The sequence below is a fragment of the Canis lupus genome, chromosome 4 (genome assembly GCF_003254725.2).
Source record: "Canis lupus dingo isolate Sandy chromosome 4, ASM325472v2, whole genome shotgun sequence".
Lineage (NCBI taxonomy): Eukaryota > Metazoa > Chordata > Mammalia > Carnivora > Canidae > Canis > Canis lupus.
The window spans coordinates 60,976,491-60,993,893 of record NC_064246.1 but is presented as its reverse complement, the minus strand read 5'-3'; the positions used below and the strand labels follow the sequence as shown (position 1 = coordinate 60,993,893).

Sequence of the window (17,403 nt, the reverse complement as noted above, 5' to 3'; positions counted from 1 at the left end):
ATATAAGGTTTCTTACAACTCAATGATAAAAACATAGTATTTTCTCAACAGTAAAAAGTTACATTTAAAAATGGATAAAGTATGACATCAATAACATAAAGTGTGGGAAAAGCAAAAGTGTAGAGTTTTTGTGTGTGATTGGAGTTAAATTATTATCAGCGTAAAATAGATTGCTATAACCATAAGATGTTTTATGTAAGCCCCACAGTAATCAAAAAAATGATACTTCTTGAAGATACACAAAAGAAAAAGAGAATGAAATCAGAGCATATCACAGCAACAAATAATAGCAGGGGATTTTAATATCCCATTTTCAATAACAGAACATCCAGACGTATCAATAACAAAACAACAGATTTGAACAACACTGCAGACTGAAGGAACCTAACAGATACATCACAACATTCCACTCAACAGAATCAGAATACACATTCTATTCAAGCACACATGGAACATTCTGTAAGGTAGGTCACACAAAACACATTATAACTTAAGGTATTGAGATCATACCAAGTATGCAACCATCCGTATTCAACAAGCTGAATCTTTTATTGATACATGAGTGAGGAGTTTTATGGGGTAAGATAGATGGCCTAGGGCAGACAAAACACAGGTATTCCGTGTCCTCCCTTGAGGTTGTAAAGCAGGTCATGAGAGATGCCTCACAAATATTTCACACTGCATCTTTTCTCAGCAGGAGCCTTGGAGATAATTTCGTCTGATGAACCCTGAAATATGAGAACGAAGAAGGTAGTTAGTGTGGTTATAGATTGTAAGATAGATCAGCTATGTGAAAACTCCAGGCAGGTGAACAAGGAAAGGAACAAGGGCATCACACTAGGCAAAAGGAGTTTGCAAGTGTTAATTTAACAAGTGTTTTAAGTCCTAAGTGGTTTTCAAAACTTGAAGAATGTTAGAATCACCTGGAAACATTTTGCAGGCCGACGATGCACCAATTCACCATCAAGACCATGAGTCAATGATTAGTACATGAACCCTTGTCATTGCTGTGTTTTAAAAGCCCCTAGGTGAGATTCAAGTGTAGTCAGGTGTGAGAACCTCTGGACTAGAATGCAGAATCTGAATTCTGGGATAGAAGAAAAGAAAGCTGGGGATGGAAGTTGAGATTAGGTGGATACTGGCCTATATTATATATTAAGTACATTTATCTTTATTTCAGAGGTACATGGGAACTACTGAAAACTTTTAAAGTAAAGGAGAGATTTTTCAGTTATTTTCTTCCTAACTAATAAATCAGCTATATAGACTGACTCAATGGAAAGAGCTTTGGGAGTTCACTTCAAATCCCATCTACATATAAATACTGTGAACTCCATGTCTAAACTTTCTAATGCACATTTATGTATTTTAGTGTTTTAAAAAAATTATTTATTTGAGAGAGAGAAAGTGTGTGAGTGCAGGAGGGAGGGGCAGAAGGAGAGAGTCCTCAAGCAGACTGCCTGCTGAGTACAGAGCCCCACATGTAGCTTGATCCCAGGACCCTGAGATCACAACCTGAGCCGAAACCAGGTTGTACCTTTAACTGACTGAGTCAGTTAAAATAATGTATTTTAAATTTGAGAGCAATAATTTCTGCCCCATAGATTTGTCACAAATACTAGAGATAAAATATTAAAACTATCCACACTTCAGTTGTATATGTGGACCCTATTTGTCACCTGAAACCTTCCAGTGATTTTTTAACACTGAAGAAATCTAGGATTTAGAAAGCTTCATTACTTTGAAGCTGATAATATTCAAAGCCAATTCAATGCAAGAACCTAAATTCTTTCAAGTCTAGAAAGTGTTCCTTTAATATTCTAAAGTGAAAGTATGCATATTAATTTTTTTTGCATATTAATTTTTTTATGTAGAACACCAGCAGAGAAATGTGCAGCAGACCAATTGTTCTGACATAAGATGTTTGTGGGAGAAGTAAATGCAAGTCTAGAATTGAAAATGGTGGGCACTGGACTTCTTTTCTATGGATTTATCGGCCAAGAGCAAGCAAGAAAAGCTGCCTATTAGCACGGAAGGCTAAAAGATATTGAAATTAACCAGTGAAGTTAATGTTAGACACATGGATTATATAATATAGTTTCATGAAGAACATAATGCATTAGCCACCAAAGTTGTGGAAAAGGTAGAGAATACTATGACTTTGAGACTGAGATAATAAAAATAGGGCAAATGGGAATCAAGAGCAGGCTCCAGTCTTCCCAATGGCACTGCTCCCGTTAAGTGGAAAGTTTCATAGATTGAGGCACCAAGAGGAAAAGCAGAAGTAGAATTCATTTTAAAAATGGTGAACCTTTGCATAGTCTTTAGTTTGATCAATACTAGCATACCCGGTCAGTTTGCTGGTTTTGTCACCGTGTTGTGGTTATGTAAAGGGTAGGCACTGCATGACGCTAGTTAAAGACTATGCAGGAATTCACTCTTATTTATGCAATCTTGTGACTAAATGGAATTCAACTTAAGTATAGTTAACAAATACAGAGATTAGGTAAGTAGTTTTCAGAGGTTGGGGTTGGTAGAAGGAATTGACAAGATGGTGCAAGGTAGTTTTTTAGCTGATGAAAAAATTCTGTAACATAATTGGGTAGTGGCTTACATAATTGTGTTTGTCTACTTTATAGCTATAGATGTTTCCTTTTACTGTGTGTGAATTTATTTCAATAAACCTAAAACCATGAAAATCAGTCAAACCTTGTACTAGGCATATCTCCTATATCTAAATCTGGTAGGGTTAATCTACATTTACTACTATAAGAAGAGCAAATTTTTTTAGTTTAGAACATTAAAATTGGTAAACGCTAGGCCTTGCTGGGTTTTATTGAATAGTGTTATATGAATGTATTAATCCAGACTTATGATCCTTCACAATATTAAGTATCCCAAGCATTTCTGAAACCTCAGATGGAAAGTATGTCACATTTTTATTTTTTTAATTTTTTAAAGATCTTTATCTATTCATGAGAGGGGAGAGAGAGAGAGAGAGAGAGGCATAGGCAGAGGGAGAAGCAGGATCCATGCAGGGAACCCAATGCCGGACTCCATCCCAGGACCCTGGGATCACACCATGAGCCAAAGGCAGATGCTCAACCACTGAGCCACCCAGGCATCCCTATGTCACATTTTTAAAAGTGAATTTGAAAAAAAAAAAAATGAATTTGTTCTTTATTATTTTGGTCCTTTGATATTAATTAATCTACCCTTGGTGAATTGAATGATTTACTATTGTGTGTAAATTATTTATCAAACAAATACCACAAGTACCTGTATTTGCAAGTTTTGCCATGGCTCCTGATATTAGAGTCATTTCAAATAATTCAGCTGTTATAATCTGTAACATAGAACAATGGCATTCAACATATAGTGTTTTATTACATGTTACTTTATGAATCTTTTATTAAATGTTATTTCCTCAAAGTGTATGAATTTTAAGTGCCATGTCATGGTATAAAACAAATGAAACTCTGGTTAACATACTTTGGATTTTTCATACTGGACAGTTTGTTAAAGTTTACTCTCTACCTGCATTTGGACTGATGGTTGTCTGAAGCATTTATTCAGTTCAGGATATCTAGACTTTGTATATATATCTGGAGAGTCACTAGAGGCTAGAGGACTCTTTGTGGTGACTCTGAGGAAAAAGCAGGACAGATGCATTTGAGTTGGGTGCCAGGTTAAGGGAAACCCAGGGATCTTTCCTTGGTCATGGCTACAATACATTTTCTTAAGCCATTCTGTTCCTCCTGGACCTTTGGGTTCTATATCCATCCCTTACTGTATAATTTCAGGTTGCACAATCAATATTTGTTGTATGAATTGAAAATATTATTTTGGACAAGCTTCCCACTTTAGGTAGTAATTGCCATTTACAATTATGTTTAGTGAAGTGGCTTTTGCAATCATCAGCAAAACACAACACTACTTGCAACCATGTGCCTTATACAGTGTAATAGCCCTACCATAGAGGAATTGGAGGACCACAACACCAAAAGGGCTCTTGTAAAAGAACATGATGGTTCAGAAAAGCTAATTTCTGAGTGCCCACTTACTGGTTTAAAAGCACTATGAATGGATGGGGTTTTAGCTGCTATAACAAAAATACCATAAAGAAGGTACTTCATAAACACCAAACATTTATTTCTCACAGTTCCAGAGACTGGGAAGTTCAAGATCATGGTCTCAGCAGACTTAATGTCTGGTGAGATCCAGCTTCCTAGATGGCCACATTTCCCTGTAACTTCACATGGCAGAAGGGCAAGCTAGTTAGTACTCTGCGGTCTCTTTTATTTATTTATTTATTTTTTAAGATTTTATTTATTTATCCATGAGATACACAGAGAGAGAGAGAGAGAGGCAAAGACACAGGCAGAGGGAGAAGCAAGCTCCATGCAGGGACCCTGACGACTGGTACTCAATCCCGGGTCTCCAGGATCACACCCTGGGCCGAAGGCAGCGCTAAGCCACTGAGCCACCCGGGCTGCCTTCTGCGGTCTCTTTTAAAGAGCACAAATCCTAATCATGAGGATCTGCCCTCATGCTCTATTTCCCCAAAGGCCTATCTCTCTCCACCACCACCTTGGGGATTAAGATTTCAATATATGAATTTTGCAGGACATGAACATTCAGTCCATAGCAGATGGCAATAATGACTATATCCTGACATTCTGCTTGTTTGAGAGAGTGCCCAGAATTTTTTTTCATTTCTTGCCTGGAGCTTAATAAAAGCAATGGTTACTCTGCCTGTCGATCTGGGGACAGTAGGAGAAACTATGGTACCTAGTATCACTACTGAGGAATGTAAAGTTGGGTAAAATTAGGTCAGATTATCAATAAAATACATTGACACCTTTTTATTTATTGAAATTAATTTTTCCATTATGATAGTAAATATATCTTCATTACAAAGAGAAACAAAAGAGATGTAAAAATGCAAAAAAATAAAAAATAAAACCTTAACTCTATTATGCAGATGCAACCAATTTTAATATTTGGTATATTATATTTTATTATGATTTGACATTTCAAAAATTATGACCATAAGGTATATACACAGAATTCATTTAAAGATTTAAATGGTATTATGAAAATAATAAATGCCACAATGGCTATAATCAAAAAAGGGAATTAAAAAGTGTGTTCATGAGGATGTAGACAAAGTTTAACCTCATGTATTGCTAGTGAGAACATAAGAAGCCACTTTGGATAACAGGTTCTTAAGAAGTTCAACAAACATCCACCATATGAACCATCTATTCCATTCCTGCTATTCACCCAAGAGAAAAAGAAACAAAAACCATATGTTCATACAAATACTTGTATACCTAATATTTTTTTTTTTTTTTTTTTTTAGATTTTATTTATATACTTGAGAGAGAGAGAGAGAGAAAGAGAGCACAGGCAGGGGAGACAAGCAAACTCCCCACTGACCAGGGAGGCCCACTTGGTGCTAGATCCCAGGACTCTGAAGTCATGACCTGAGCCAAAGGCAGACACTCAATGAGCCACCCAGCTGAACCATAATATTCTTAATATCATTATTCATAATAACCAAAAAGTAGAAACAATCCAAGTGCCCATCAACTGGTAAATAAATAAACACAATATGGTTCATCAATGCAAAATGGAATACCCCATTCATCATGTAAAAATAATGAACTCCCGATAGATAATTTGAAGTATATGAACTGCTAAATCACTATGCCTAGTGAAAGAAGCAACTATGAACAACTATGTATTGCTTCACTCTATCTATGTGAAACGTCTGGAAAAGACAAAGCAATAGGGAAAGAATGCAGATTAGAGGTTGTCTGGAGATGGAAGTGGGAAGATAGATTACCTGCAATCAGGTTAAAAGAAGCTTTTCTGGGATAATGTAAATAACCTAAAATTGGGTTGTATTGATGGTTATGTATCTGTATATTTACAAAAATCTGGATACCTAAGAATGATTTTTTTTTTTGCTAAGTAAATATTTCAATGAATCTATTTTAAAAGTAAAAGGATAGCAGATTCTCTATTAAAATTGTCTTTTCATTACCAAATGGCAGCTTTTAAATATTGTGAAACTCCCCATCTCACTTTCATGTTGCTAAAGAATGGAGCCAATGTCTCATGAGGTTTTTATAAGAACTAAGAGAACATGTGGGACACAACTCATGAGCATGCTATGAAGGCGCATACATGAGTTGTATCCTTCCATGTCAGCTTTATTCAGTCATAAAGCAAAGTGAAATCACAATTACAAAGTAGGTTCAGAATTCCAAAGTCAATGACATTTCACCATGTGATGAAACTTGGCTTCTTACACAGCACACAGAGCAGGACAGAAGACAAACCACATAACAAACAAGATAACAGAAGGGTGTAGGAAGTTAATGAACCAAATGCAAAGTAAGTTTGTGGGCATGCAATTGAGATAAGGCTTCAGTCTGATCTGGATCAGATGTCGGCACTTACAGCTTTTTACATTCAAGCCTTGGAGCACTTCTGTTCTGCAGGGACATCAATAGGGTGGAGCCTCCAGAGGCAGCTGCCTTTTTCAATGCTCAGACATAAAGAGATCATGTCTGAAGAGTCTGACAGTTTGCTGTCAAAATCCTTCCCTTTTTAAAGAGATTTAATCAGTTTTAGGATCCTGCAGACCTCCTCTGGTTCTGGAAGTGTCAGCAGATGCTGGTCCTGGCCAATGTCTTGATATCTCTGAGTTATATGACCTTTAACTACTTGTGTCATTGCTTGACACAGGTCTCTGCTTGACATGAGAGACTCCATTTTGCACTCTACAATATACATGTACATACACGTCAGTGGAATAGAATATACACATGAAACATGTATACATATTGAATATATCGAAGATACATATCCACCACTACCACACTGTTTTGATTATTATGTCCATATAATAAATACATACTAAGACTCAAAATCAGGTATTTTGACTTTTCCAAATTGTTTCTTCAAATTATTTTAGCAATTCTATTTCTTCATAATTTCATATAAATTTTTAAGGTAAACTTGGTTTTATCTACAGAAAATCTTGTTGGGATTTTGACAGATTTCTTTCTTGATTCTGAGTCACTTCAAGAAAAATTGCCGTCTTTTATTAGTTTGAGCCTTCCAATCAAACTAATTGGAAGTGCCATGTTTCTCTACTTAAGTTTTCTTGTAGAGCTTATAAGTACAATGCCACGGTGTAGAACAAACAACATTTTTGTGACATCTAGATATTTCTGGACCTGAAAAGTGTCAAGTTGAATAATAGTGCCCTTGCCTGGAAACATTTATATTGGTGGTTGCCTGAGGCATCTTTCAAAACATGGTATATGGTTTTGTTATAGGAGTCCTGAAAGAACTAAAGATGAGAGGAAGTTGGGAAGTGAACAAAGAGCCAGATAGAAAGGCTCTTTCCTTGATTTTTAGCACTAGATGCCTTAAGCACAGTTCTTTTTTTTTTTTTAATTTTTATTTATTTATGATAGTCACAGAGAGAGAGAGGCAGAGACATAGGCAGAGGGAGAAGCAGGCTCCATGCACCGGGAGCCGGACGTGGGATTCAATCCCGGGTCTCCAGGATCGCGCCCTGGGCCAAAGGCAGGTGCCAAACCGCTGCGCCACCCAGGGATCCCTTTAAGCACAGTTCTTAAGGCAGACTGTGCTTCCATTAACATGGGTATCATAATCAACTGATAGCCTGTAGTCACTAATGGCCATCTCTATAAAACAGCTTTTATCACAGAGATGGAAAAAATATTCATTTCTAAACTTCTTCAGACCCTTCCATGAATGGCTCTATTAAGACACTTAGCTTCCTATTTTTGGGGTACATAGTTCATTTAAGAGTTTAGATTCTTTGATGGTACCCAGAATGGTACCATATGCACAGTTAATTCATTAGTCCTTGAATAAATGGCAACTACTAATCTGGGTTGGAATTCCAGTTAGTTATGTGGTAACCCATTATGTGCATTTACAGTTTTGAGTGATGGGGGTACTTTGGTAATCATCACCAACTGTGCCCTGTGGAGTTTGTTTAATAGATCTACACTGGTGTCAGAGGAACTAAGCAGCATTAGGATGTTTGTAAAGATAAGCGGGTTCAGAACAGGCAAGACAGACATGCTCAGTTAGAAGCTCAGAAAGCATTGTGGGGTGTATAGGAATCACACTCCTGTGCAAGCTGAAGATATTCAGCTTGAATGAGAGAGTACCCAGAAAGCTTTCCATTCTTCTCTGGATCTTTATAAAGCCCAGCCTGACTCAGAATGTCAGCCTGGGAAATGGAGGAAACATTTTGGTATCTATCATTGGGAATGTTAGGACAGGTAAAATTCAACTATTTAGCATTGAAAGTCTTTAGATATTTTGTTGCTTTATTAAAAATTATTTTTTACCTTATGATAGTAAATATGTTTCTTTTTTTAAGATTTTATTTATTAAAAAAAGATTTTATTTATTTATTCATGAGAGACACAGAGAGAGTGGGGGGGCAGAGACACAGGCAGAGGGAGAAGCAGGCTCCATGCAGAGAGCCCAATGTGGGACTTGATCTCGAGACTCCGGGATCACGCTCTGAGCCAAAGGCAGATGCTGAACCACTGAGCCCACTACATGTTTCTTATTAAGATGAAAGACTTAGAAAATTGGAAAAGTGAACATATATAACTCCGTTACCGAGAAGCAACAAATTTAATATTTGGTATGCTGTCTTCTATTAATCTTTGTTTATATTTTCTTATTTAAGGCCACAGTATACATACATATATGTATAAATTTAATATCTTGAAAAAAGTGTTTTTAACTATTACAAAAAGAATAAATGCACTCATTATAACGGCTATGATTGAAAATCTCAAGAATTTTTGATTCTCGGAGAAGGACAAAAATTATATGGTCTCATTCATTTGGGGAATATAAAAAATAGTGAAAGAGAATAAAGGGAAAAGGAGGAAAAAATAAGTGGGAAATATCAGAAAGGGAGACAGAAAATGAAAAACTCCTAACTCTGGGAAACGAACTAGGGGTGGTGGAAGGGGAGGTGGGCAGGGGGTGGGGGTGACTGGGTGGCGGGCACTGAGGGGGGCACTTGACAGGATGAGCACTGGGTGTTATTCTGTATGTTGACAAATTGAACACCAATAAAAAATAAATTTATTAAAAAAAGAGTTTTTGATTCTTTGAGAAAGAGAAGATCTCAGATATCTACTTTTTATAAACACTCAAGTAATATAATATTTGGAAATTAACTTTTTGAGTTCTAAAATTTTTTCCTTATAATTACCAAAAATATGCATTTGTGTTAACTTACTATTCAGCCAAAGATATAAAGGGCATTTTAATAAAAATAATACCACTTAGCATTTTATTAAGCAAAATATCTAGAATTTTTATTACATTAGGTTATATGTTATCAGGCATGCAATTAATATATTACTTTTTCAAGGTATCATTGAATAATTGAACATAGAGAATAAAAACCCTGACATCCCAGGATCTTAGAATTAGAAAGAAGCTTGAATGTCCAGTTTTCCATTTTGTGTCCAATAGGAGGACTCACCTGGGGTTTTCTAGGAATTTAAGACCCTGATTGCAAAAACTCTAATTGGCTGTAGAATCCACTGCAAATATGATTACAGTAAAATCCCTACGGATATATAACTCCATCAAAAGTTAGCATTTTCCAAAATGAGACAATTTAAATTTGTTAGAACCTTCTCTGTAGAAAAAAAGAGAATTTTTTTAAAAAAGAAGTTATTAAAAGAATACATTAAACTCCTGAGAAATGCACAAAGTGCTTCTTCATGAAGTCTAGAACGTGGACTCCAGGGAGACACTGTGCTCCAATCTAGAAACCTCTGGACCTTGCCTTCTCCCAAGCCTGTAGGTCTTTGCTTTGAGTAATTTTTTTTTTAAGAGAGAGAGCATGCACAGGTGCCCGGGGGGTGGGTGGGGTGGGTAGTGCAGAGGGAGAGGGAGACAAGAGAGAATCCCAAGCAGGCTCCATGCTGAGCCCAATGTCAGGATTGATCTCATGACCCTGGGATCATGATCTGAGCCGAAATCAAGAGTCAGAGGCTTCACTGACTGAGCCACCCAGGCACCCCTGCTCTGAGGATACTGACCCTTCCTACTTGCTCAGCCCTGCCCTCAGCCTTGGAGCCTGCTCTTGCCTGAGAAAGGAAAGGATTAGTGATTGTGAGAGTGGTTCCTGAGAAACAGATGACCATTGGAATTGTAAAGCAAAGATTTTAGGAGAGGAAACATCTATGAGAAAAAGATGTGGACAAGGCAGGAAAGCCTGGCAGAGGCATTAGACCACAAATTCCTTCAGTTTAAAGGAGAAAGGGAAGGACGTTTGGGTGTAAGTGTACTAGAATGCCCTGCAGTCTTAAGAAGGTTTGAAAGGTTCTCATGAAGCTCAGGGGACAAACCTGACCATCAGAGGAGTTTCTTTTCAGCATGATTGGGCCAATTTGATGGATTTTTTAAAAAAGATTTTATTTATTTTATTCATGAGAGATACAGAAAGAGAGGCAGACAGACAGGCAGAGAGAGAGCAGGCTCCTCTCAGGGAGCCTGATGTGGGACTCCGGAATCACGCCCTGAGCCAAAGGCAGACGCTCAACTGCTGAGCCACCCAGGTGTCACACATTTAATGGATTTTAGAGTATAGCAAAGGTCTACCGATTAGCATCAGAGCTTTGGAATTATGTCATATTGGTTGAGAATCTGTCATTAGTAATTCATAGTCAAATTAATTGATTTATATGTTTCCAGAACACCCAGCATGATTAGGGTTCAGAGAGCTCAAACACAAAACGACTTTTACAAACAAGAATTTCAAGGAAAGATACAAGTGTGTTTTTGATTTTTACAGATATATTAGTTATTTTCTGTGTATCTGTGTTCAGAGTACCAGCAACATGGATGCTAAGATCTTGGGTACTAAGATTTTGTAATTGGTGTTTCATTACTTAGAAGCACATATTTACTGCTGTGGTCTTATTTCATGGCAAGGCAGGAAACACATTTATTACAGTAAGTGCTGCCATTGGTTGCACAGACTGGATAATATCTTCTAATGCAACTTTGTGCAGGACTATCATACACTTCACATATTGACTGTAAAACAGAAAGACAACATATGTTTATTGGATAATGAACATTTGAAAAAATTCATCTTTATATGAAATGTCTTACATATGAAATAAGGTAAATATAATCAGTATATAGGTACAAAGACAAATACCTGTGTACCTGCAACTCAGTAGAAAGTTTTTAAAGTTACTAATTTTTTAACATATATAAGCCCTCTACTAAGAAAAAGGCCAAGTAATTAGCATGAGTATTTTTATAGTGTAGCAAATCCATACCCATACTCATGATCTTCCCCGGCAGATCACATCTCCCTTGCCCCTCTTACCAGAGGAAATCACCAAACTGAATTTTCTGTTCATTATTTCCTGCATTCCTCTGTAATTTCAATGCATATCAAAAAATATATTCACAAAATGTAAATATTTATACATTTCAAATTTATACATGTATTCATATATATGCATAGTTTAGGGTATCATAGTAATTTTTACAAAGAAAACAATACTATATATATTCTTATATGGCTTGCTTTTTAGACTCCTTTGTGATCTTTATATATATTGATATCAGAGCTATAATTCATTTATTTTCATCTCTATGTAACATTCTACTATGTGACTATATGGAAGTCATTATTTTTTAACATTAAATTGATCATTTATTGATTTATTTTTTTGCTTGTTTTATGAGGATGAATAATTCAACTACAACACACTTCAAGAGCTATATTATTCATTAAATACAATAAGTAGATATAATCCAAATGTCTGTGAATTGACAATGGATAAATAATAAAATGTGATACACCCACAGGTGGAATATTAGTCATAAAAAGGAAAGAAGTACTAATACATACTACAATGTGGTTAAACTTTGCAAACACTGTGCTAAGTGCAGGAAATCACTCAAAGAAAGACCACACACAATAAATAGATGAGTATATTCACTTCCATGTGAAAATCATACACATACTACAGGATTCCATGTATATGGAATATCCAAATAGGCAAATTCATAGAGATAAGAAATAGTTTCATGGTTCTCAGGAATTGATATACAGGAAATTGGGAAGTGTGTGGTTGTTCTTTGTTTCTTGGAAGGGGGGATAAATGATGGAAATATGTTGGAATTATAGTGATGATTGTACAACACTGTCAATGAATGTATACTAAAAAACTTATTCTTCAAAATGGCAAACTTTAAGTTTTGTGTATTTTATCCCAAGGCAAGAAAACACTATATTTTTCCTTATCAAGTGTCAGTTTTAAATGTTGCTACATTTTCTGTGCCTCACTTTCATTAGGGGTAAAACGCAGAACTGATGCCCATCTAACAAGATTTCCTTAAGAATTAAATTACGTGATGTGGGGGATGTAGAAGCTGACTCACAAAGCTTGTGTAGAAAATAGTCATGTGGGAAAGTGGAATTCCCATTGCTGATGGAAACTAACTTTCACCAGTATACCCAAAGTTCATGGAAGACAGCAGTAGTATCTGCTTTCTTTACCAACTTTTTCCTCCCATTGATACAAGGCTTAACATATAGTTGTGATTTTTAAAGAAAATAATATGTTAAATAAAAGGAAAAAATTCATTTATAAAATTACCAGCATTCACTGAATATTTTTATACATGTCCTCTATAATTAAAAAGGTTATGAAAGTGGCTGAATGCATTTTTATAATGTGCATTCTAATTCTGCATGTCTGCATTCTAATGGATACTTTCATTAAGAATCAATACTAAAAATGTAAATGAATATATAACTCCCACATAGATCATTACTTTAAAGGTGGAAATGTTTAGTGAAAAGGAGAGCAGGCCTGATAGTGTAGCAGATTGATACTTGTATTCTATTAATCAATATACATTTCTTCCATTAAAATCAAGCTTTAAATGAGCATATGGCCACCTAAATAAATGTGTTTCTTGTTAGCTGAGAGATGAAAGAAATGGAGAAGTATCAGACTTGACCACAGATGGATTAAACTACATCACTGAGTTGCCTGGAACCCCAGGATCATCAACCTATCTCTTGACTGGTTTATGAGACAGAAAGAAAATAATACAATTTTTCTCCCAAACCTCAGAAAGCTTACAATACCTTTTAACAGACTCTCCAAGTCTTTCAATAATAGACCTATGTTTCAGAACTTAAGTCCATATCGCCTGACATTGATAATCATAAAATCAATGGAGTACATATTAGAATTCAAGTTCCCATATCTCTCTCCTAGAGATTTTGATTCTTTAAGATAAAAAGGAGCCTAAGTATCTATATTTTTAATAAATGCACAAGTAATGTATTATATGTTCATCTTTGAAAATATTTTTTAATTATAGTTACCAAAAGCATTCATATCTTTTAACCCACCTACTCAACCAACCAAAGAATTTTAAGAGGATAATATTATTGAACATTATATTGATTGAAATATTATGATTTTAAATTGCACTAGGTTTTATATTTAGAAACACATAATTAAGAGTTTTCAAATGTTTTTGAATAATTAAACTTAAGAAGAAAAATCTTTCAGTCATAGGGTCTTAGGAAAATTCTTCAACATCTTGTTTCCCATCTTGAATACCACAGAAGTCTTTGTCTGGTTATTTAGGAATTTAAAACTCTGACTGAGGAGGTTGGTTGTAGAATCTACCACAAAACTGGATTACAATAAAAGCCAGAGGATTGTGTAGCTCAGGCAAAATCAGCATCTACCGTAATAACCAAACTTAAACGCTCCACCACTCTCGCTGTAAAGAAAGAAAAACGGAAAGAAAAAGAAAGTATTAAAAGAGCATTTGAAACTACCTAGATATTGCAATAAATGTTTCTCAATGAGAATTTAAAAATGGGGTAGTTTGTAGAGGCTATGCTACAAGTATGTGGGCTTTGCCTGCTCTGGAGCACTGCACATGCTCCCCTCACACCTGAGTTTAACTCTTCCTACATGCTCAGTCCTGACTCAATCGTGGAGCCTGCACAGATCTGAGAGAGGATAGGATTAGAGGTTTTTCTGATTAAAAGAGAAGAAATATCCGTGATAGAAAAAGGTGCTGCAGAAAAGTTGACCAAACTTAAGGACTGCAAACTCCTTTTGAGTAAAGGATACAGGAAGGGAGTTTTCATGGAAGGTTCGAGAATGTTCTACTACTAAGGAAGGTTTGGAGTATGTCACGGAGTTCAAGAGACAGAGCATCAGAGGAGCCCTTCTTAGCATGAATGGGTCCACTGTGATGGATTTCAGAGTTCTGTAGCTAGTAGGGTTTCTTGCTCAATTTATGCTCAAGTTAGTTTGCAGCTACACCATGGAGACTATCATTTATCATCTGGACTTTGGAACTATATCAGTCACTAGACTGTCAGTAAGTCATAATAACTAAATTAAGTTCAGCTAATTGATTTATGCACTTGCAGAATATCCACAGAATTATATTTGAGAGGTCAAATATAAAACTGCTTCTAGAAATGACAACTTCAGAGAAAGGTACAAGTGTGTTTCTGTGGCTTTTACAGAGACTAGTTATTTTCTGTATGTACTGCACCCAGGCTATCAAAAACATGGGTTTTTCTATCATTTTATGATGGTTTCTTCATTATTTTGGAAGAGCCATATTTAGTCTTCTGTTCTTACAATTGTTCACTGCAGAAAACGCATGTATTGGAATAAGTTTGGCCATTGGTTGCACAGATTGGATCCATTTCTCTTGTGCAAAAATGTAACTGATGTATATACACATCACAGTTTGGCTGTTAAACATAAAAAGACAACATAAAACATAAAAGGTATCAAATAATGAATATTTAAAATAAAATGTCCTTTAATCTTAATACGAAATGCCATGCATCAAAATGGAATAAATATATTCTACATTGAAGTTTAAAAATAAACATCCAGGTACTCATAGTCCACTTATACATAAAATATTTATAGTATATCTTTACAAACCCAACATTATTTTTTTCAAAACATATAAATGGTTGAATGTATTTTTATAATTTAGACACTCTGCCTTCACTTCTCCTCATATTGGGTCATATTTTCCCCCAGATGGCCCTTGATCAGTGAGGGTCTTGGAGGTATGGACTCTCCAACCCCACATAGTTGAAAATCCATATATAACTTTTGACTCCCCAAAATTTAAATACCAACACTCTACTGTTGACCAGAAGCCTTATGATAACATTAGCAGTCAATTAACACATATTTTGTGTATGTATTATACATGGTGTTCTTACACTAAATTAAGCTAGAGAAAAGAAAATATTAAGAAAATCGTAAGGAAGATTGCACTCCTGTAAAAAAATCTATATATGTGGACCCATGCAGTTTAAACTCATGCTGTTTAAAAGCCAACTATATTTCATACCACAAGAAATCATAAACAATTTTTTATAATTCCCTTGTCTTTCTCAATAGTTTCACTACTAGGTAATCTGATAGTTTCAGATTATCACACTTTTCTGAATTCATATATATGAGTAGTTGCATATATGTATATAACCAAGTAGATATGTATTTGCTTAAGGATGGCCATGTTGGTTATTTATATAAATAAACAATAATGTGTGTATTCTTACATGGTCTGCTTTTCAAATATCTTTCTAAGTTTTATCTATTCACATGTTTAGAACTGTAGCTCATTTTCTTCACCTCTCTGTAATAGTTCACTCTGTGAACATATGATAATTGTTTTATCTACTGTTGATAAATTGAATTGTTGCTTTTTTAATCCTCATGTTTCGCTAGGATAAACAATTCTACTTTAAACATTCCTTAACCCATAACAGTTACTTGTCTATAGCAAGGCTATGGCCAGTGATGGAATTTTTTAGTAATGGGATATCTTTACTTTGTCTTTAATACCAAATGATTTTATATGGCTGGCAAGATTCTGTTTCTTGAAATTAGTATAATAAAAACACAGTTTGTTGGTCTTTTTGTTACTTTTGAAGGATCATTCTGTTGTACACAGTGAAATTTGCTGTTAAAACTTACGGTATAAAAAAATTAAAGTCTTACATTTCAATTCCCTAAGTAATCAGTATTAACTTACCATTTTACGGTCTTCTGGTGAAGGATACAAAGAAGTTTCTGTGACCAACCAACACACACACACACGCACACACACAAATTAAAAATAAGAAGAGGAAAAGGAGAAAACCATCAGAGTCTCTTGAGAAGTATCTACATCTTTTAGCAACAAAATACTATGCAAATTGCCTAATCAGAACCCTGCAAATAATGAGATGAGCCTCTTATAGTGGTATCAAAACAGTAAGTTTACAAAGTAAATTCAGATGCAGAAAGATAATTCCAAATTAATCTCACTCCATGAAAATTATCTTATATATTATTTAATAATCACCAAACCCTTCTGTAAGACATTATAGTCATGATTTTTTTTCCATTTTTTTAGATGAGACATCCTAGTTGAAGAAGAAAATGGCTTGCTTAATGCCACTTATATGCCTTGCAAAAAGTCACTTAATACGAAGAAATTAATTATTACTTAATTAATTAGTATTGAGGTCTAATATCAGGGATCTATCCACTACCACACAGCTACTTTATTCTGAAATTCATGGGCCATGTTGGGCTTTCAGGACCATAAGTTGTCAGCAGAGGAATCAAGGAGGTTTTCCCTTATACAGAGCCTTGACTCAGAGGTGGCAAATAACAAATTAGATTCTCAAGGAAGATCGGACTTAGAAGACATCATTACTTTACACACTTTGCATTTAACAACCATGGAATCTGACCTTCAAAAAAGGGGAAAAAATAGGTAAATATCTTTAGTCACAGATGAACAAAAAGACATGTTCATTCTATGAGTACAGCTCATTCTAACCTACCTCTTTGTCTCCACCTCTCTAAGGTGGGAAACTGACACAATTTTAAAAGGTATTTCTAACATACTCTGTTTCATTTTGCCAGTTTAAGATTTATAAATCTGAAAAATCAAACTCCTCCATTTCTAGATAATAGCGATTGTTTGCTGCATTTCTAAGATACATGAAATGCTTCATCCAGGACTGAAAATGTACTCACCAGAATAATGAGGAAATGCCAAGACAGTGATAAAAATAGCTTTGATCCATGTCAAGAAGAAAGACATTTTACCAAGTCTATGGAAGAAACCCACAGAGACGTTATTACATATGGCACAGAGACAAACTGCCCATTTCCAAATGAAACTTTCTTATAGGTGAAGTTTTTCCACTTTCCTATATTTCTACTTAGAACAGACTTTCCCCAACCCACAGTATCAAGACATACAAAGAAGACC

At 35.3% G+C, this 17,403-nt stretch overlaps 1 protein-coding gene across 1 annotated transcript in view; it reads right to left on the bottom strand.

The window, feature by feature from the left end:
• Window positions 1–530: 530 nt before the first annotated feature.
• Window positions 531–17,403, bottom strand: part of LOC112651396 (sperm-associated acrosin inhibitor-like) — a 124,458-nt gene continuing 107,585 nt past the window's right edge. Inside the window, exons 3-6 of the mRNA XM_049109264.1 lie at window positions 17,166–17,242; window positions 16,171–16,208; window positions 14,748–14,863; window positions 531–728 (exon numbers count right to left, since the gene is read on the bottom strand). Coding sequence (XP_048965221.1) covers window positions 674–728; window positions 14,748–14,863; window positions 16,171–16,208; window positions 17,166–17,232 — 276 coding nt within the window. The 5' untranslated portion in view covers window positions 17,233–17,242 and the 3' untranslated portion in view covers window positions 531–673. The remainder of the gene's footprint in view (window positions 729–14,747; window positions 14,864–16,170; window positions 16,209–17,165; window positions 17,243–17,403) is intronic.